General features: G+C 44.4%; 1 protein-coding gene across 3 annotated transcripts in view; it reads left to right on the plus strand.

Annotated features, from left to right (window-relative positions):
* Positions 1 to 859: 859 nt before the first annotated feature.
* Positions 860 to 22458, plus strand: part of PROM1 (prominin 1) — a 93787-nt gene continuing 72188 nt past the window's right edge. Inside the window, exons 1-2 of one of the 3 annotated variants that reach the window (XM_019713028.3) lie at positions 860 to 997; positions 7200 to 7628. In XM_019713028.3, the coding sequence (XP_019568587.3) occupies positions 7409 to 7628 (220 nt within the window). In that variant the 5' untranslated portion in view covers positions 860 to 997; positions 7200 to 7408. Of the gene's footprint in view, positions 998 to 1429; positions 1577 to 7199; positions 7629 to 22458 lie in introns of those variants that run through there. The other 2 variants (XM_088792764.1, XM_088792765.1) reach the window with 2 other exon arrangements.

The following is a 22458-nucleotide window of genomic DNA, read 5'->3' on the forward strand; positions in this document are numbered from 1 at the left end:
GGTTGTCCTGGACATATGCACACTCAAGATGAATTTAAACTTTAAATCAAACAACACTCTTTCCAGAAGCATTTTATGCTAGACTCTGGGGTAAGTGAAACAGCCACTGAGTTAATATTCCTGTCCATCATTCAGTTGTCTGTTCATCCTTCCATCCATCCATCGATCTATCCATATGATGAACATTAAACGCCGACTGTGTACTAGCCATCGTCCCGAAGAAAAGGTGCTTTTCTTCCATACGTCTTATTTGTCCAACCAGACAGCATTCTCAGTTCAAGGCAGGAAGTGGTGAGAGAGACACAAGAGGCACACTGGTCAGTGCACTTGGAAGAGGGATTACTTTCAGCAGGTTTCCACTGGGCAGCCTAGCAGGAAGGTGAAGACTGTGGGGGATGCCGGCAACTGACAGCTGCCAGGATCAGACCCATATGAAATGATTAATTAAGGCACCGTGTGTTTCCTGATCAGCGGATGCCGGCAGGCATATATGGGACAATGACTGTTTATGCCGTTTTTTGCTTTTTTTTTTTTTTAAATAGCTCCAGCCACTAGCCTTGTGATTGGTACATACTAAGAAACCAAATAATTTGGCTTTTGTTTTGTTTGGGTAATTTTTTTTTAAATTAAACTCTGTTGGGAGCTGGCAATAGAAGCATCTAAAGCAGCCTGGGACGGAGGGGGGTGGTCAGCTCAGGCAGGTCTGAGTTGGAACCCGAGAGAGGAGGAGTTTGTAAAAGGTCAGCGGCGTTCCAAGAAGAGGGCTCTGCCTAGGTAAAGGAGGCGTGGGTGCTGGGAAAAGGGCGTGCTCCGGTGAGCGGGACTCGCGCCACAGGAAATGGATGCAGTCCAATCTGGTGGTGCCCAGGGCCATTGTGGCGAAACCGCCCTGCTGGTCCAGTGGGAGAGCGTCCAGAACCCCAGGCTTAGCTATCTTTAAAACACCGAGCCGGGTCCCCCACCAGGCACCTGGCCGCATGCACCGTTCCCGCCGCAGGTGAGTAACTTTAAGGAAACACTGCCACGCCGGTGGCTCCATCCACAGATCAGGGTCAGGGAGCAAGGGAGGCCGCAACAGGTCCTGCGGGCCCCTGGGCCTCTCTTACGCGCCTTAAGGGCAGGCGCCTTTCTCCGCCCGACGCGTCCCGGAGCCTCTCCGGAAGCCTTCCTGGTGGTCCCCGAAGCCGGCTCATAAATCATTCATGAGCCGGGGCCAGGCGAGCAAGACTGCGAGGGGAGGGCGCAGAGGCTGCGCGGGCCGAAGCCGGAGCTGGACCTGGCGCACGGTGAGTGGCCGTATCCTCATCCCGAGCACAGGAGGCGCCTGTGGACCCAGCCAGGAGCTGAGCGCACTCCCTTCCAGAGAGCTGGGGGTGGGGAATGGGGAACGGAGGGGCTAGTTCTACGCGCCTTACCTCCCAGCCCTCCACCGCCCCCGCCCCTGCCCGGCGGCAGCAGGTGATGTGAGCCCTGAGAGCGTCTGGGGGGGCTGCAGAGCAGGCGAGTTGGTCCGGGCTCCCGGCCAGCGGGAGTTCCGGGCAGAGCGCGGACGCGCGCAAACTTTGCCGGCTGCCTGGTGGGTCTTCTTTCCATCCAGTGGAGGGGAACTGGGGGCTGTGGCTCGCCGAATGCCCTGCGCGAGCAGGCAGAGGGAGCGGGAGCGGGAGCAGTACCGGGACCCCCGAGGCCGCGGGCTCGCTCTCGGAAGGGCGAAGGACGGATGGGGAGGCCCGTCAGAGTCTTGGGAACTGTTCCGCGGTGAGGGAGTACTGGGGGTTGGTACCGGCGGCGCGGGGCACTGAGCCTCTCGAGTGGGTATGGAAAAGGGTCACCGTTCTCTGATTTGCCAAATGGAGTACTCGGTGCAAGCGACCATAGCAGGAGGGAGCTCTGGGGCTGCAGTGTGAGGCCGTCTTCCCGCGTCCGTGGGGGAGCGCACTCACCCCTGACCTGAAGCATTCCCCCTACCCCCTTTGGGTGCACAGCGCCGGGGCCTTGGCGATTGCGGGATCAAGAATGGGTGCTGCGGGCGTCCCCGGCTGTATGGCGCCAGCCGGGACAACAAAGGGAAGCATGGACAGAGGAAGGGCTTTGCGGTGCAGGAGAGTAGGGGTCGAGGTCAGTTTCACTAAAGCAGGCGCCGAGAGAGGCTAGGGATCCGATCCCGGGGGCGGTACACCTCTCCAGACCCCTTTCTCCTTAGCGACTCCCGATCCATGCCAACCAGGGCCGCGGCGGGGAACCCGCGCCAACGCGCCGCAGGCAGCCAAGTTACTCCGGCAACCCCCGCCCCCAGGCGGCGGCGTATTCCTCTAGTCTTCGCGGTCGGCGGACCCTCAGCCGCCTGTTCTTTTGTGTCCTGCAGCCCCAGAGAGGCTCCTGCCGCGGAGGGAGCCAGAGCAGGGGGCCCGGCCTGGCGACCGGCTGGAGTGAAAGGCTGGGGAAGCCGGTGCCTCAAGCTTCCTGAAGCAACAGGTTGCGGTGCTACCCGCGGCCGCTGCTCATCTTTCTCCCGCCCGGCTGGAGAAAGGTTTTCCCCAGGTCCTGTGGGAGGCCGCTGACCTTGTTAAGATAAGGTGTGTGAGTGGGCACTTGAACGTACCTCCCCGCCCCGCGCCCCAACATAGACCCACTGAAGACACAACTGCGGTTACGTGTTAGGTTGAACCTTGGGAAATTGCCGTTTTTGTGGCCCCGAGACTTGAATGTTGATTCAACTTGTGTGACAGACATTACTTCTTATTTTTCCTTTCTCGCTCACTTGTGAGTTTCCGCTTTCAAAATCCTCGGAGCAGCCCTGTGTTTTCAGGGTGCGAGTACGGATTCTCTCAGCGGCAGTACAGACTCTTCACTGACTGCCAGCTGTGTGCCAGGGGCTGTCCCTAGTCCATCTCGAACCCTCCAACACTATTTGAAACCCCATTTGACGGATGAGCAAAGGAAAGCGTGGAGAAGGTAAACAGCTGCTCCCTGTACAGAGTTAATAAGTGGGGACTAGGGAGTCCTTCCCTGTTGCCTCTTCAGCAGTGCCCTTCAGTTTTGTTCGCTTACTGTGTCCCATAATATTTTTTTATGAACTTCCTTATGAGTACGTGCTGGACTGTTTCTGTGCTTCTAGTACAATGACGCAAGCAACTGCATCAGAGGACAGGTTGAAAACAATAAAACTTTAACCCACATGCGCTTTTGTTGGTGCTGTTTGAAATGTGAAGGGAATAGGTTTTGCAGGGAGTCAGGCGCTCTCTCTGAGGTTTGTTCAACATCAGGACGCTTTGTTACAAATGATAGAAGCCAACTCTGGGTAACTTTAGCAGAAAAAGGACCAGGTCCTGGGTGGCTTAGAGAAGTGACAGGAGGCTGGCTAGCCAGGCTCGGAAGTCAAGGAGAGTGCGTCTCCGGGACGTGCAGCAGGGTCTCTGGTGTATGATGGCTGCCACCATTAAGACTCTGGATGTGGCTCCTGGCACTACTGCCATCATTTCTAGAATGAATTAGAAACAGTCTGCCTCAGTGTGGTGCTCCATTCATAAGCCCAGGAGTAAGCATCTGATTGGCTGAGCTTGAGTCACCCCCCAGGGCACAGTTGGGGCACCTCAGCTGGCCTCACAGTGAGAGTCAGGGCTGCAACCCACAGACTCACAAAGGTGAGCTCAGAGCTTGGGCAGCTCCCATAGCCTCGCCCAGCCCCACCACCAAAACCCCACATGACAAACATCCAGTACAAAGATCTTTTGAAAAGAAGTTCTGGGTGTGCTTTAGTGCAAGCCATTACTTGGTCATGGCAGACCACTAAAAGAAGTTCCGTCAAAAGAAGAGAAACAATGATGCTGGATGGTCACCATGTTTGCTTTTAAACCAGGATTTGAGTGCCGAGCTGTGGTCTCCATGCTCAGAATCATGTGAAATATTTGTTTAAAATTCACACTCTGGGGCCCCTTCCCCAGTTTGAGATCAGTGCTTTTGGAATGGAAACCAGGAAGCTAATGCCCCATAAACCAGAAAAATGGTGACATGACCTTACTGATTAGTCTAGTGCCTGCTTAAGGAGATAGCCCCTGAGGGAGCAATTTCCAAAGCCTGCAAACTTGAGGGTCCCAGGAGAAAGTATGGCCCCCCAGAAGGGTAGACCAGTTGTTCTGCCCTTGGTGACTCCGGTGAGGAGACAGTCTGCTGCCTGTGTGGGAGGAAGTAACTACAAGCAACCCCGCTACTCCCACTCCAGAGGCCATAGGACTGCTCCTAAACAAACGCTTGATACAATTTTAAAACAGGTAAAAATGACCATTTTGTCACTCCTCCCTCATTCCTCCACCATTTGATTTTATCAGTCCTTACTGAGTGCCTAATGTGTGCCTGGCTGTGGGGCCACAGAGGTGAGTCAGTCATGGACCCCACACAGCCACTAGGCTGGGTCAATGCTTTACTTCTGTTGTCCTGCAGCCCTGCTTGGGAAGCCTGCGTGTCTTTGGAAAGTGGTCTGAACGTACTAAGGTGCAACTCAGGAACAGGGCTGGTTCTCAAACCTTAGATGTCTTAAGAATCAGCCACCGGGGGAGAGTGTTAAAAATGCAGACTAATAGGCCTCATCTCTAAAATGAGGTCTGATAATCTGCATGTTAAACAGGCGCCTCATTTCAGGCTGATGCAGCTGTTGGTCCCTGAGTGGTTTCCTGGGTTTTATGCTGGCAGTTCTGGGAGCTGCTCTCCTTCCCGCTTGCTACCTGTGTGGCTCAATAGACGAGCACTCAGAACTTCCCTTTTAGCAGTCAGTTAACACAGGGGAAACACCCTTCGTTTTTCACTTAACTTTTATTGTCTAGTGTTTCATACGTAGTGAGATTTTAATATTTTCTTAATATTCACTCTACACTTTAAGAGGGACCTGCACTTTGGAGCAAGATGTACAGGCGTCTGGACGTGCGGTTCCAGGTGCCTTATAGCTCAACTGCCACATCCACCTTCGCTAGTGAGAACTAGCATCTCCTTTCCGATTTCCCTGCCCCTGCTGTTTCATGGAGGGAATTTGTAAGTCAGTTTATTCACAGCTCTCCCAAGGGCCTTCTGCCAGTCTCTCCTGCTCTGTTTCTCTCCATCCCTGGCTGAGACTTGGTGGCATTACCAGGAAGCCAGTCTTAGCAGCTGAGCCTTTAATCCTTCCTTCCAACTGCTGAGCTCCCTGCCTGTCCTTCAGCATAAAACAAGGCAAGATGTGAGTGTAGTATGAGTGTGTGTATATGGTGTGTGCTTTGTGTGTGATATGTGATTGTGCGCTGTGTGTGCACATGTGTATATGTGTATGTTGTATATGGACATGGTATGTGGTACATGGTATGTACAAGTATGTGCCCCTGTGTGGTGTGTGGGCATACCTGCCTGCCTGCTCAGAGTTGCCCTGTCCTACTTGAATAATCACCCACAACTATCCTTTCATACTTTCCTCCTACCCTGTGCATCTCCAAGAGACTTGCAGACTGAGGGGCCTTGCAAAAGCGGACAGGCTTTGTTTTCTTATTTGTTCTCTCTGGAAACAACTTGAAGACTGAGCAGAGCACTGGTTTCCCATGAGAACCAATGAAAGGCAAGAACACTTCGTAGCTTGATGACAGTTATTTGCAACAGCCATGCCTGGCAGGGAAATTGCCTTTTGGGAACAGTGCCCAGGGTTCTGGTGTATTTGTGGGTGAGACAGAGAGCTGACATGGAAGCTTGGGGTTGATAAGCTTGGTACTGGGAGCCATTGGGGAGCTACAAGAACCACGATTTGAAAAAAGGGGGAGTTTGGGGTGATTCTATTGGTAGCTCTGGGCAGAAGTAATTGGAGTGGGATGGGACTTAGAAGATGAGGCAACAGCTAAGGGGATTCTATATGAATTCACATCTGTATTCAAATAGCTCATGAAATCCTACCTCCGTCTTTGACTTGGTGGAATGTAGGCAGTGATTCCACCTGCCCCTTGTACAATGTGTCACTGTCTTGATGGTCCCTCTGCCCCATCTCACAGTGTTTCAGGAGCGCCTTTGTCCTTATTTGGAAGTTAGTAAGTGTGTCTATAGTAAAAAATAAAATCTGAGTGTTCCTGACACAGGAACAGAGAGGATGAGCAGGACATCCCATCCCCTCTGGTAGGTCCTGTTTTGGTTCGCCTAGCCTCGTGCAACAGCACAAGCGAGTCAGCTGTTTGGGCTTGTTTATGTTTATATTCAGCAGCGCTTACTGAGCTCCGTCTATGTGCCCTGTCTCGTGTATAGTTCCCAGCACAGAAATGAGGAGAACAGTGTCCACGATGGGAATCTCAGTAGACCCTGGGTGGGTATTCCTGTTTCTTTCTCCCTGTCCCCAGGATGAGCAGAAGTCCCCCCTGCCCTGACTCTCACCGCCTGGACCCCCAATTGTCCAGGTGGTTGTGACTTGGGGTGAAGGTTTCCATCAGCTGCCTGATGAGCGTGTGAGAAAGATAGATTTTAGTGTCACCTAGCCTTAAAGAGTTGGGTCCCTGCCCTTGAGGCCATCCTCTTCTGGTTTGTGTTGAGGGTGAGTGGAGAGGGGGATGTTTGCAATGAGGTCAGTGAGCAGTAAGTAGAATAACAGGCAGAGTACAATAGATCTCCAGAGACAGGGACAACCACACAAACTTGGAGCAAAAATAAACCTACAGTCTATTGCTGGGCACCCCTGTGCCTCTGACTGGAGCCTGAGAGACAGGGCTCTGTAAGGAGAGTGTCTTGGTGTCTAGAGCTTGGGCTCTGAAAACAAAATCTGGGGTTTAAATTCTGGCTTCCCCATTGATCAGCCATGACCTTGGGCAAGCCACCAAAATCCTCTCTGCATCAGTCCCCTCATCTGCAACATGGGATAATGCCTTAAACAAGGTCCTACCTGTAAAGCAGGTACAACGGTGTCTGGAATATAGTCAATGCTCAAGAAATGTTAGTTTCTAAGACATCACAGCCATCTCTGCACTAGCGGGTGTTGCTTGAACCCCTAAAGAGTTTGTGTTCTGAGTGTGGCCCCGCACAGAGGGACCTGGTCGCTTTCATGGCCCTGTGGCTCTGAGGCGGCCTCTGCTTGCTTCCTCGCCCCTCATCCGGATTAGGCTTCAGGGCTTGCTCGCTCTGAAAGCAGTGCAGCCTCCTTGGGGCAGCTCCTGTTGCAGGCAGGCTGCTGTGTTGGTGACCGCTGCCCCTTCTCTCCCTGCCAGGCATGCTGCCTTGAGCGACTGACCCCCTGGAGATCGCGCATGCCAGCCCTGCCAGAAACAAGGACTCTGCAGACCCAGTCCTCCCCATACCTCTTCTGCACAGAAACTACGCTCCTGTCTTACCCACCAGAACCACCAGAACACAGCTTCCAGACCTCTGAGGCAGGAGGCCCTCAGTTCTACCTCATGTTTGGGGCCCCTTGCTAACTATGGCCCCGACACTCGGCTTCCTGCTGCTGCTGGGCCTGTGCCGAAATACCGTTTCAGAGGAGCCACCGTCATCCACAAGGGGTTCTGATGTTCCGGAGTTTGAACTGCCAGCAACGAACTATGAGACCAAAGACTCTTATGAACCTGGACCCATTGACGTTCTCTTTCAAATTGTGCAGACCTTTCTTCACGTGCTGCAGCCCAATGCTTTCCCTGAAGGTAAGTGCTGATTGCGGGAAAAGATAGAATCATTTTCCAAACACGCACATGCACATATGCAATATTGCTTGTTCATGCCGAAAACAACCAGTAAGGAAGCTAGTATTTTAAGGTATGAGACTTCAAGTGATTGAATTGCACATGAGCAGGAAGTATCAAAACAGATGTTAAGAAAACTTGTACCACATTAAATAGGTTGTCAGAACTGTGATTATAAGAAATGAAGTCAAACTCTGTTGCTATGTTGGTTTTCCAATTCTCTATCCTCCTTCTCTCCCTCTTTTTGTTTTGTTTTGTTTTGTTGGCTAGAACAATAAATTATTCTCAAGTGCATACCAAAGGTAAAAATTAGCGTAAGAACGAAACTTCTCTGTCATCAAATGAGAAGTTAATAATTGCCTCCTGACTTACAGTTTTAAGTCTCCTCCACCCACCACAAAATGCAATTTTGACATTGCTTAGGGCAAGGACAGGCCTGACCAAACCTATTTACCTGAGTAACTGTTTCACTTCCAAGAGTTTATGAGGGAAGGAGGCACAGCCACTCATCGGAGCTTGCTGGCATCGTGCTATTATTCATTCTTTACACGTTCGACTCCTTGGCCTTCTTACCATTGTTTCCCCTCCTCATCTATATACCCAGTCTCTGGGGTATGCGTTTTCAGGAACAGGATTATGAAAATTAAAATGGTCTGTGGGAAGTGTCTGTGGCTAGGGTTTAGCAGCCTAAATTTTTACTGGTTTAATGTTAGCGCTATCCTAAGCTTGTTCTTTAAACTACAAAGATTTGAACACTATCATGATTACTAAAAACTATTAAAATTTGTAGTAATTTTTATCATTTTCCTTAGCTGTTCAGCTATTGTTCATAAGAGACATGTGTGTTGAGAGAGAGAGAGAGAGAGAGAGAGAGAGAGAGAGAGAGAGAGAGAGAGAGGCAATGTATTTAATGAACTTCAGCACTTTATATACTGGGCAGTTTATAGATTTTGATTAAAATACATTTATATTGAAGTTTTCTGCATTTATTTGCCTTAGATTAAGCAATTGAAATAGTTTGAAGTGTAGTTTTCAATTTTTTGTTAAGTTTAATTTCAATTTAATGAAATAAAGCACTCTGAGACCTATTGTCATTGAAGAGAGTCCTGAAGATTACGGCTTACCATTTATGTCATGGCTTAAAAGACTACGTTTGGAAATCTAAGAGACAGAAGTAGAAAATAAGCTGAGTTTCTTTATTTACATTGAATGCAAATTCACTGTTTTCAGTAGATATCTCTGTTTATTAGCAGAATTGATATAAATATTATTGAATAAACAAATACCTACTAGTGTTTCTACTGGCTTCTTATTTTATGTAAAGGTCATAAAATTTAGTTGTTTACTATGACTTCTTCGAAAAGATTGTGAAGTATCCATGTGTCATTCTAAGGCATACCATGTAATTAGCTAATAGTGTAATCTCTTTCCATGTGTTTTATTTCTCTTCCCCTAGATTTCAGAGGAAGGCATCATCACACTTATTTTACAAGGGAAAGCAGTATTTTAAAAAAGTCTTCATTCAAATGATCGTGTTAAAAGATATCCTACTTCCAGTCCACTTTAAGGTTTTGAACTCCACCATCATTGTTAGTCTAGAAGGAGGCGTCAGAAGCATTTAAATCCTAATGTAATCTGAGCGAGTCAGCCTTGCTTGTATTATACCTTGGCCTTATTCAATACGCATTACTTCAGAGAAAGAAATTCCCAAAAGTTTCAACAGTAGACCAGAGCAGACCAGCACTACCCTTTTTAAAAAAACAATCGTTAGGTTGCTTAAAGAATATAATATTGAATGTAGCAGGTGACATCTTGGAGGGTTGGTGTTTTTTTCTACCATCCTATTATTTATATTCTTTCACCCAGTTACTAGATTTCATAACAGTCTCAAAGTACCCATTTGGTGCTTTGCAGCATAAAGGAAACAGGACACAAACATGGTTTTTCCATTTGAAGCCAGTGCCTTTCATGAGCAGCAAGTCATACGTAGGTGTCTGGATAATTGAAGATGAAAAGAGAGAGAGTGAGAGAGTGAGAGATACTGATACCTATTTATTAACTTAACAAAGTTAATACATTAACCAAAACAGAAGACTTTAGGACGAGTCATCTGTGGAATAACATCTTCACAGAAGCTGTTGTCCCATAGGTATATTCTTTCGTTTGAAATAGAAGTGTTTTGAATGCAAAGTCCCAGTGCAGGAGCAGAAGAGGAAGAGGGGACTCTGGAGTCTGGGTTCCCTCTTTTTCTGCCATCCTACTGAGGAGTCTTCTACTTTTATGTGCACATCCTGTGTTCAATTAAAAGGGTATACTTTTTTTTTGTTTTTGGCATTTGGAACTCTAAAGAGAAGTACATGTTGTATCCTCATAAATATAAGATATTATATTATAAGTAATAGATTTATATTATATTACATTATATAAATAATAGCTAAACAATAGAAAGGTATTGTTTAGCTGGGACTTGAGACAAAGGCCTACTTAACTTCCTAGAAGAAGAAAAGATTAGCTCAGATAAGACCAGGAAGCCTACACACTGAGGCAGAACCTAGACCTGCCCTGGTCTGAAGCTGCAAGGGCAACACAGTGTCCCGGGCTTAGACTCACTAAGAGAGTGATGGCCGACATTTGGGAGGACTCATTTGTCCATTCGTTCAATTTAGAAAGGACATTGATGGCAGGATGACCAGGGGGAGTTGAGGAAAGGGTGGCCAGGCAGAGGGAACGCCATGTCTGGAGAGTAGAGGAGACAGTGGTTTACAGTGGACTCATCGGGTGGGTGTTCATGTAGTAAGACTGCCAAGGTCAGGGAACCAGAGCTCAAAGACCCTGACGGACAGGCCAGGGAGTTTTGTAGAGGGAAGGAAGCTGAGGCAGCAGGAGCGCAGGTTTCATTCATTCTAGAAGTATTTATTAAAAGCCCCTGCCTTTTGTGGTATGTCTTGCTGGGATCTGTGAGCCAGGTTTTGGGAAAAGAATCCAGTAGCAGCTGGTAGGATAGGACACAGGGAGGTGGAGGCTCCCGCAGTGGTCCAGGGGGAGGTCATAACGAACGAACGTAGAACTAAACAACAGTAATGGGGGAAGTGGCGGCAGGATCCATTTTATGTCCAAAGGATGTGGTTCAAATCCTAGCTCATGCCTATTACCTGCTGAGTGATCTTGGCCATGTCGTTTAATGTTCAGAGCCTCTGTTCTGGTAGATATAATATGACTGTGATCATAACGCACTTTATAGCTTTTATCGGTGATGCTTAAATGAGATGATACATGTAAACCCAGTGTGTAAAACCATGCCTGAAAGGCACAGAGAAGAACCCTCAATAAATATGGCTACTATTAATATTATTATTTGAGAGGAAGAACTGGTCGACTTTGATGCCAAGATTGGTGTCAGGAGGGGATGTGGGAAAAAGAAGGTGTCTCTAGATGGTTAAAATGTCCCTGCTGCTGCTTCCTTGGAAACATTCCACATGGAGTTGCCTCGTAAGAGGCAGCTCCATTACTTTTGATGTTAGCTGGGCTGTGTCTGCTGGCGAGTCCCACGGTAGCAAAACTGGGCCAAGAAGCCAGGACTCAGGTGTAATGCTGGTTTACTGAGCAGTCTTTACTCCTCCAAAAATATCTACATCTAATGAACTCTAGCTTTGCTCTGCCTCTTTCTTGTTTCTTGCTGTGCCCAGTATCTGCTGTAAGGCGTACTTTGCTCAGTGTTCGCTCATTTGAATCTCCCAGCAACTTTTGAGAGGTAGATAATGGTGGTCTTACTTCTGTTTATTATATTCCCTTTTACAGATCAGAACATAAAATCCACACAAGATTACATGTTCAAGGCACACAACCAGCCAATGGCAAATTGAGAAACTTGCCTCTAGAACTGGCATTTCTCCTATATTCCACAGTTTATCTTGTGGATAATTTATTTCCCTTTTATTTTATCGTAGTGCTTTCAAAATGGTCATGAGTTACTATGAAAATAGTAATTTTTGCAGAAGATGATCTGGTCTGGTTGGTGAACAGTGCCTTTTTCAATTTGATGTGTCTGTGTTGAATTTGGCAGAAATCATGACCCAGATGAGAACCATTCTAATGGAATAAGAAAAGAAAAAAGAAAAAGTCTCCTCTGCTTTTATTTTTATAGAAATTTTCTAAAATTATTCCATGCCCTGTTTTGTCATATTTTAAATTAAATATTAGAATGGTTGAACAGTGTTCTACTTCAAACAGTGTTTTAAGCTAATCTGATTTGTTCCTTAGATTTGAGGGTCGTGGGAGTGGAGTTGGGTAAGTGGTCAAATAGGGAAAGGAAGAGTGAAGCTTGGTTTCTGTGGAATTGGGATGCCATCAGGATGTTCTGTTACATAGGAGCTCTCTCTGTTGCAGGTAACAGGAAACTATGAGCTCAGGCAACCAAAAGCAAGGACTTCGCACCAGGATACCAAGGTGTCTGGCACTCAGTGAAGGGTCAGCCGCCAGGGACTAGAGCTTGCTCTCTTGGGACTCTGCCTCCCATCTTGGCTCCTCTCTGCATGTAGCCCCTTCATCGCTATCCTTACCCACTCCCACCGGGTTCCCCACCTCCTGAAGTCCTCAGGCTGGGGAACCAGGTGTTAGTCCAGTTTCCTAGAGAGTGGCTGGGCGTTCTTTCTCTTTCAGCCCCAAGTCCCGGTTCCAGTCCTACCTGGGCCAGTCACCAATCATGGGCCCACTGAGTCGCTGTGACCAGGGTCACAATGCGTGGGCCTGATATACCATCCCTGTGTGCGTGGTATCACAGGCAGGGAGGTCTTTCCAGGAAAGAGGTGGCTGGGCAGACAGCCCAATAAGTGTGTCTGTGCCAATATCCACGTAGAATCAGGACGTTACATCTCACCATCTCACATCTGCAAGTTCTTACTTAATTCAGACAAAGCTAGCCCTATCCTTTAGATCATGTGACTCACTGGCAACGGGCCTGGCTATAGAAGGCCATGGAGGGAAATAACTAACATCTATTGTTCCTCCCTACCTGGTGTCACTCATGCTGGGCAGCCTACAGCTGTCATCTTTTTTCCTCCTAACACTTATGAGAGCAAACAGCTATTATGTGCCTGCGTTCAGGGATTTGGACAACTCTGTGGGCTAGGTAGTATTCTCATTTTACAGAAGAGCAAGCTCAGGTCCAAGCAGCCAGCTAACTTAATGAGGGTCACACTCTGCTCAGTGGCAGAGGCAGCGTTTGAATCCAGCCAGGCAGGCTGGCTTTATAGAGTCCAGGGACATAGTGGCCGCTTTTGTTTTGATGATAAGGAAAGTGATACTCAGGGAGAGTAAGGGACTGTTCCCAGGTCACACACACTGGTGGCTAAATAAGTGGCTGAGCCAGGGTTTGACCTAGGGCCTGTGACCCAAGCCTGGGCTTATCCCCAGTGCCCCATGTTGCCTCCTGGAGGAGACCTGCGGCACAGATTGTTTATAATCCACTAACCTGTGGGTGTGGGGTGGGTTTGGCTGGCAGGTGATGTGTACACACTTTGTAACTGGCATGCCTCTAATCCTCCATACTTGTCTTCCGCTTCTTAGTACAGCTTTTTCAGCTGAACTGAAAATTGGGTCCTATTGACTATTTTCCCATAAGCGTGTCTACAGAGTCCGCTGAAATGTGCTTTGTCTTTCCATAAGTAAACAACAGAGACAGGCTGCTTCCTTTTGGGAAGTGTGTGCCTTACCTGCAAAAGACAAAAAGAAAAACTTCCTGCTCTCCAGGTCTCCAATGATGACGCTTTTTAGGAGGCCTTCAAATATGTGCAAGAGGTGAGAGATTAAGTATAAATATAAATAAAGACCAACCCAGCAGCTGTTGGATGAAGGCAACGTGGTATTAAGCGTTATTTGTCCATTGGGGTCAAAAGTGGAAGAGCAATCCTAAAATTTGCACTTGGAGAAGCAGCTGTAAAGTGTGTTCTGTACACAGCAGTACCGGGTCAGAACCGTAGAGCAGGATGGACCTGACCAGGAAAGATGGCCCCAGGCAGGCCTGGCACGTACCCTCTGTTTGGCTGGGGTCTAGACTTGGAAATGAGCCCAACACTTGAGCAGTGGTGAAGAGCTCATATTCTGAAGCCACTGTCTGGCTTCGAATTCTGGCTCTGAAGTTGGCTAGCTGTGTGACCTTGGGCAAGTTGCTTAAACTCTCCATTCCTTACTTTTCCCTCTGTACAATGGAAATAACAATAGTACTTTTTGGGTCATCATAATATTTAAATAAACTGGGTCATTTTAAACAACAGAAATCTATTCTTTCACAGTTCTGGGGGCCAGGAGTCCAAGGTCAAGGTGTTGGCAAGGCCATGCTCTCTCTGGAGGCTCTCGGGGAGACTCCTTCCAACTTCTGGGCTCCAGGCATTCCTTGGCTTGTGGCTGCATCATTCAATCTGTACCTCTGTCTTCACATGGCTGTCTTCTGTGTCTCTGGCTCAGATATCCCTCTGCCTTTCTCTTATGAGGACACCTGTCATTGGATTTAGGGCCTTCCCCATGTCCAGGATCATCTCAAGATCCTTAAGTTAATCACAGCTGCGGAGACCTTTTTTCCAAATAAGGTCACATTCACAGGTTCCCAGGGTCAGGACTCGGACATATCTTTTGGGGAGTCGCCATTCAGCACACTGCACCTATTGCATAGTTCTTTAATTTTCCCCAACAGCTCAGAAGTATTAAGTAATGTGCCCACGGTCATATTTCTGAAAGATGGTGGGACCGGATGCAAACCTATGTAATTCCAAGTGCTCACATTTCAATCCTATAAATATGTAGTGTGCTCCTACTGGGGATGAAACCTGGTGCTGTTTGTCAGAGATAGTGTTGACTGGGTCTCCCTGTTCTTAGAAGGCTGAAATCAAGCGAGGAGACCTCCCCTTCCACAAGGGGCTGTGAGGCAGGGCAGGCTGGTCCGTGCACTGTCAGGTATGAAAGGTTTGCTCACGGCCATCCAGAGGTGGGATGAATCATGACGGGGCAATCAAAGAAGACTTCATGGTGGAAGTAGCATTTGAACTGAGTCCTGAGGGTATGGAAGGGTTCAGGAAGCAGAGGAGAGTGCCCCAGGTAGAACATTCCAGGTGCCCAAGCAGAGGCCTGAGTGATGCAAGTTGAGACAGAGTCCCATAGGATACGGCCTGGACAGCAGTGTGACTACAGGCTCTGCTTCTCTGGGAGGTTGTCATGAGCCTGGGGAGTAGCTTGTAGGCAGATGGCCGGCCAGGTCTGGAATGTCCTGCCAACACGTCTGCATGGGGTTCTGCGGACAGTGAGAGTGGGCACCACTCAGTAAACCTCTAACCCCGACCAAAGCCTCAGGAAAGCCTCAGGAAAGACTCAGTGTTGTCCACTGAGTGTGTTCCTGGAAATTCTCATGCATCCTTGGACAGCAGTGGCCTAGCTCAGTGCTACTCCAGATGTGGCTCTTGGGCCAGTAGCATCAGCATCACCTGGGAGCTTGTTAGAAATGCAGATTCATAAGCCTCATCCCATGTCTGCTAAATCAGAATCCTTTCTTTAACAAATATTTAACTTTTTGTGTTGAAGTATAATATGCATACAGTAAAGTACACCTAATACTACAACGTGGTGACTTTTCACAAATTGCACACATCTGTGTAACTAGCCCTCAGATCAAGATAAAAAATAAGTGCACAGAAGATTTTCTTATTTCCTTAGAGCCTCATGTTATTACTCTGGTTTCTGGCTTCTTTTACTCCATATTTTATTTGTGAGATTTATCCATATTGTTGCATGTAGTGTAAATATTCATTTTCCTTGTTGTATACTTTTCTATCACATGAATATATCATAATTTATCCATCTTAGTGGGTTGGCATTTGAGAAGTTTCCAGTTGGGGCCTGTTTTGGTCAACTCGCGATGCTATAAAAAAAAACCAAAAAACCAAAACAAAAAACCCAAAAAACAAAACCAGAGACTGTGTGGCTTAAACAACAGCTATTTATTTCTCATAGTTCCAGAGGCTGGAAGTTCAAGATCAAGATGCCACTAATTTGGTGTCTGGTGAGAGTCCTCTGTCTATTTTGTAGATGGCTGCCTTCTTGCTTGGCAGAGAGAGGGGGCTCTGGTCTCTTCCTGTTCTTATAAGGGTGCTAATTCCATCATGAGGGCTCCACCCTCACGACCTCATTTAAACTTAATTACCTTCCAAAGGCCCCACCTGCAAATGCCATCACTGGTGATTAACGCTTCAATATATGAATTTGGTGGGGGACACACACATTCACTCCATGGTAGGGCCATTATGCATCATGCTTCTATGAAGGTTTTTTTTTAATTAAAGTTTATTGGGGTGACAATTGTTAGTAAAGTTACATAGATTTCAGGTGTACATTTCTGTAATACATCATCTATATATCACATTGTGTGTTCACCACCCAGAGTCAGTTCTCTTTCCATCACCATATATCAGACCCTGTTTACCGTCTTCTAGTGCCCCATTTCCCCCTTTACCCTCTGGTAACCCCTAAACTATTGTCTATGTGTATGAGTTTTTATTTCTTCATTTGTTTGTCTTGTTCTTTTGTTGTTTTCAGTTTTATATACCACATATCAGTGAATTCATATGGTTCTCTATTTTATCTGTGTGACTTACTTAGCTTAGCATTATAATCTTCAGATCCATCTATGTTGTCACAAATGATACTATTTCATCTTTTCTTATGGTAGTATAGTACTCCATTGTGTGTGTGTGTGTGTGTGTGTGTGTGTGTGTGTATCACAACTTCTTCATCTATCGAAGGACATTTTGGTTGTGGCTTTTTTTATTATTATCAGTTTCAGGTGTGCAAAACAATGTACTAGTTAGACATTTCACCGCTCACAAAGTGATAACCCCCTCCCCCAATCTGTTGCCCCTCTGACATCGTATATAGCTGTTACAATTCCATTGACTCTATTTCCTATGCTATACTCCATATCCCATGACTATATATATATTAAATTATAGTTGACATACAATATTCAGCTTCAGGTGTACAGTGCAGTGGTCAGGCATCTACATCATCCCTGAGGTGGTCTCCCTAATAAGACATGTGCCCATCTGACACCCTACAAAATCTTTACAACATTATTAATTATATTCCCCAAACTGTCTTTCATATCCTCATGGCAATATTGTAGTTACCAATTTGTGCTTTTTAATTCCCTCCCCTTCTCGCTCATCTCCACCCCCTCCCATCTAGCTACCATCAGTTTTTCCTCTGTATCTCTGAGACTATTTCTGTTTACTTTGCTCATTTTATTCAGTACTTTAGATTCCACATATAAGTGAGATCATATGGTATTTATCTTTCTCCGTCTGACTCATTTCACTTAGTATAATGTCCTCTAGGTCCATCCATATCATTACAAATGGTAAGATTTCATTCTTCTTTATAGCCCAGTAATATTCCACTGTGTAAATGTACCACAGTTTCTTAATCCAGTCATCTACCGATGGGCATTTCAGTTGTTTCCATGTCTTGGCTATTGTGAATAGTGCTGCAGTAAACATAGGGGTGCATATATTTTTTCGAATTAGTGTCTTGGATTTCTCTGGATAATACCTAAGAGTGGAATTGCTGGGTCATAAGGTAGTTCCATTTCCAGTTTTTTGAGATACCTCCATACTGTTTTCCATAGTGGCTGCACCAATCTGCAATCCCACCAATAGTGCACAAGGGTTCCCTTTTCTCCACAATTTCACTAGCACTTGTTGTTTGTTGATTTATTGATGATAGCCATTCTGATGGGGTGAGGTGATATCTCATTGTGGTTTTTATTTGCATTTCTGTAATGATTAGTGAGGCTGAGCATTTCTTCATATGTCTGTTTGCCATCTGTATGTCCTCTTTAGAGAAATGTCTCTTCATGTCCTCTGCCCATGTTTTAATTGGGTTGTTTGTTTTTTTGGTGTTGAGTTGAATGAGTTTTTTATAAATTTTGGATATTAACCCCTTATCAGATATGTTATTGACAAATATCTTCTCCCATGCAATAGGATGCCTTTTTGTTTTATTGATGGTTTCCTTTGCTGTGAAAAAACTTTTTAGTTTGATGTAATCTCATACATTTATTTTTTCTTTTACTTCTCTTGCCTAAAAGGATATATCAGTAAAAATATTATTCAGGGTAATGTCTGCAAATTTACTCCCTGTTTTCTTCTAGGAGTTTTATGGTTTCAGGTCTTGTATGTGGCTTTTGGTAACTATATATAACAACCAAATCCTTAAAAACAATTTTTTTTTTTTCTCCAGAATTTCAAATGTCCAAAAATAGAAGAGTCTGATGAGCCCTCACTTACGCATCATTCACGCTTCAACAATTTTCAACTTATGACCAACCTTGTTCTATTTCTACCTCTATCTACTCCTACTCACTGGCTTCGTTTTGAAGCAAATCCCGGTCTGTCTATGATTTCATCTGTAAATATTTTAGTGTCTCTAAAAATTAAGACACAATACTATTACACTACAGAAAGTTAACAGTAGTTCGTCAATATAATCAAATATTCAGGAAGTGTTTCGATTTCTTGATTGTTTCATAAATGCAGTTTTTAAAAGGGTTTGTTTGAATCAGGATCCAATTAATGCCATATGTTGCATCCAGTTATGTTTCCTTATGTCTCTTTTTAATTTATAGGAGGCTCCTCCATGTATTTGTTTTCCTCTTGCAATTTATTTGTTGAAGAATCTAGTTACTTTTCCTGTAGCATTTCCCATAGGCTGAACTTTACTATTGTGTCATCATAATGTTCCTTTTTTCCCCCCTCTGTCCTCTGCATTTCCTATAAACTAGTAAAGATCAGATGCAGGTTCATTTTGTGGGCAAAAACAATTTCTAGATGGTTATTGTGCATTTTCGTCAGGAGACGTATGTCTGGTCGTCTCTCTTTTTATGATGTTAATAGCGCTGATGATCAGTATCTATATTCATTATTCATAAAAGGTCCAATCCTTTCAAAATTGTTTGCAAACATGCTCTCAACTGTATTAAAACTCTTAAGAAAAAAATGGGGCACTTTGCATATTCTGTAACTTGAATTTTTCATTTAACATTGCATTGTGGACATCTCCATGTCTGTTCCTATGAGGGTGTTGACTAAAATAAAAAGGTTTTTAAAGCAAGGAAACGACAACATTCTTTTACCAATCTTTTGATGTAGGGCCAAGGGCTTAAAAATATTTGTATTATGAGCTAATTGTTTGAAGTTTCACGATTAGTGTTTCTGATATAAGCAGCACCCAAAATGCATCCTCTCTATTTTTGGTTTCTTTGTTTTGATTTCTTTGAAGTGGAGCAAAACCCTTGGAGCTTAGCGTTCTAGATTCGTAGTTTGTTGTTTTCTCCCCAGACTTTTACAGTTTACCCACATGCAATTTCATTCAACTGACTGGCTTTAATTAAGTCTTTATAGAACATTTGACTTAGTTTTCCTTGCTCGTTCTTTTTATGTTCCTATTTCCTTCGTTTGTGTAATATTTAATTACACATTGTAGCTATTATACATAAAGAGGCCGAAAGAAGCTTGGGAGCAAACCCAGTGTTATGGGTTGAGTTGTTTCCCCCAAATCCATATGAAGTCCTACCCTCCAGTACCTCCGAATGTGACCTTATCTGGAGATAGGGTTGTTGCTGCAATTATTAAAGATGAGGTCATACTGGAGTAGAGTGGGTCCCTAACCTGTTATGACGAGTTTCCTTATAAAAGGGGGAATTTGGAGACAGATACAGACACTGGGAGATGCCATGGAAAGACTGGAGTTTTGCTGCCACAAGCCAGGGAATTATCGGAAGCTAGGAGAGGTCTAGAACAGACCCTTCCCTAAGCCTTCAGAGAGAGCATGCCTTATCAACACCTTGATCTTGGACTTCCAGCCCCTAGAACTGTGAGACAGTAAATTTTTGTTTAAGCCACTCCATTTGTGGTACTGTGTTACAGCAGATCCAGCAAACTAATCCCCCCATAAAATGAACAAGTGAACAAAGGACAAGTGCAGAGGACCAAGGCCACTGGGCAGAGGGGGTCACCTCACCCCATGAGGGATGGTGTGCAGCCAATTTTCTGAGGGAAGGAATTTATGGCTGGGTAATCTGGTCAGCTGGAAAGTGGGGTTTATTGAGTTTAGCTCCCAGAGTCTCTACTGTACATTTATATATACATTAGAGTCACAGCATCCATTCATTTAATTCATGGATTCAACTCTATATGCTGAAGAATAAAGAGAGAGAGAGAGAAATACATAGTTCAAATGATTTTTCTCACCTTTCTACAATGGTATTATGTAGTATTTACCTTCATCAACACCTAAAAGAAAAACTGCCACGCTTGCCCTTTTAAGGGATTTTCACGGATAATTGCTGCTTTCTGTTCATTGCACTACCTGCCAGATTTGTGGACCTAACTTCCCTCAAGATCAGACATCTCATTCTGTTTCTTCCTGTCCTCCATTTGCCTCTTGGCAAACTCCTTTTGTTTCTTTCAATCTTTTCTCATGTGACACATATTCTGGAAATCTGGTTCCTCTTATCTCATCGTTTTGTCTGTATTATTTCTGTATTATTTTATGCAATTTTACATTTTCATGTTTAACACTGCCTTTTAATAGTTGGCAGTCTTAGATTACAAACTTATTGATGCCAGCTGTGCCTGGTACGTTGGAGATCCTTCATAATTGCTAGCTTTTGTTTTAGTATTTTTGAACTTTTCAAGAGACTACACTCCCCTACTCCACCAAATATCTTTCTCTATTCACTCAACAAAGGTTGAGTATTTGCTGTCTGTCCTTTCCTGAAATAGTGGTTCATGATGATACCACTGAGCTATCAAATTGTACCACCTTCAGGGCCATGAGCCTTTTGCTCTGCTTTTAAATTTTCTTTTAGAACTTCCCTTACTGTTGGGTTTTCAATTTTTTTCTTTTTGCTTCTCTACCATCAGTTGTTGACGCATCTCTGTTTTTTTCAGATCCTAATACACACTTCTCTGTATACAGCTAGTTGGGTGAGTTGCAGCAGGAGGCAACATTTTTTCTATAGGATTCAACGTGTATGGACTTTGTGATAGTATTTATATTGCAGAGACTTGAAACTTTATTTCCAAGATTCCACTTTTTTTTTAACTTTCATGGCAGAACTCAAGTTTATAATTTTTTAGCCAGCAAGATTCCCAAACTTAACAGTAATTAAATATCTGTGAGTAACTCAAGGGCAAGGAACAGTTGTGATGTGAGGACCACTTGCGTGATTTCCTCAAAAGGTGACAAGGGCTCCTGGGGCTACCTGAACTGAGAAGGACTAGGTTTTGAATTAAATACAAATCATCAAATGAGTCCAATTATGTATGAGTACATTACTTTTATGCTCAATATTTATTAAAATAATTTAAAAACTAAGTTTATTTTTACTTTTAAATATAAAAGCAACGACTGTACATAAAAAGCAAATACCATTTAAAGGTAATGATTGTTAATGAGTGTTTTACATAACCATTTATTCACTCATTCAGTTAGTGGATGCTGAGTGAGTGCTTTAAGTGCCAGGCTCTGTTCTATGCTCTGAGGACTAAACATCTGCAAAGTGTTTTACACACACACACACTTTTTTTTTTCAAAAAAATTTATTCAACATGCTCTTCTACCTTTGCTTTTAAAACTTAACGTGTCTGGCAGATTATTCTAGACATCCATTTCATTTCTCTTTAATTTCACAAAATGCAGAGAAGTACAGAGAAAGATTTCATAAAACATCCATAGTGCATTTATTCTCCCAGAATGAACATGTAGTCAGATAGTTTTAAATAAAAGAAAGAAAACATTATTGACAAAATTGGAATTACATACCACCCCTGATCTTTCTCTCCTGCCTTCTCTCCTCTCCTTCTCCTCAGAAACTAGTATTCTTTTAATACATGTTTTTATGCACTCACTATATATTGACAGAGTATTGTATTGTTTTGTGTGTGAGTATTGTTTTGTGTCTGCTTTTTCTCTTTAACTGACTGTGATGCTTTTGGTTTCTATCTATGTTGAAACCCATGGATGCTAACAATTCATTTGAGCTGTGCTCTGATGTCCCACTGTGTGAGTAAGCCACACTGTGTTTATCCCGTTCCCCAGTGATGTTGTTTAGGTCTTTTTCCTCATCTTGGTAACTACTACATAGTGTTCCATTTATTAGATAATGCATTTCACTGTTATTGATGGGTATTTGGGTTTCCAGTTCTTTTGATGTTTTAAACACTGCCGGAGAGACCACTGTTGAATGTATAGCTTTGTGTATTTGGACGAGTAAAATCAATAGGAGAAATCCCAGGAAGAGTTACGGTAGCAAATGGTATGTGCATTCAGAATTGTTTTACCAAATTGTTCTCTAATTTGTGCACCAAATTATACTCCCAGTATTAGGACATGAAAATGCTTGTTTTCCTACACTTTTCCCAACCCTGGTTATTAAGAATTTTATCATTGCCAGTTTGACATAGAAAAAAAAATCATGTTTTAATTTGTGTATCGTTACTCATGAGTGAGTCATACCCTTTTATCCATTTGTATTCTTTCTTTTCAAAGAAACTTCCTGTTCTTGACTTTGCTCATTTTTCAGTTGACTTATTGGTATTTTCCATTTTGTTTTGTTAAATAGTATCTTATCAAATTTAAAATACTTCATGTCTTGAATAGATAACATATTTACATCACTCAGAATTTGAAAGTACAAAAGGAATGCCGTATGAAGCTGTCTCATTCTTGATTCTCAGCCACCCAGGTA

This window comes from Rhinolophus sinicus, chromosome 1 (assembly GCF_057876585.1).
Source record: "Rhinolophus sinicus isolate RSI-liver-muscle chromosome 1, RSI-T2T, whole genome shotgun sequence".
Taxonomy (NCBI): Eukaryota; Metazoa; Chordata; class Mammalia; order Chiroptera; family Rhinolophidae; genus Rhinolophus; species Rhinolophus sinicus.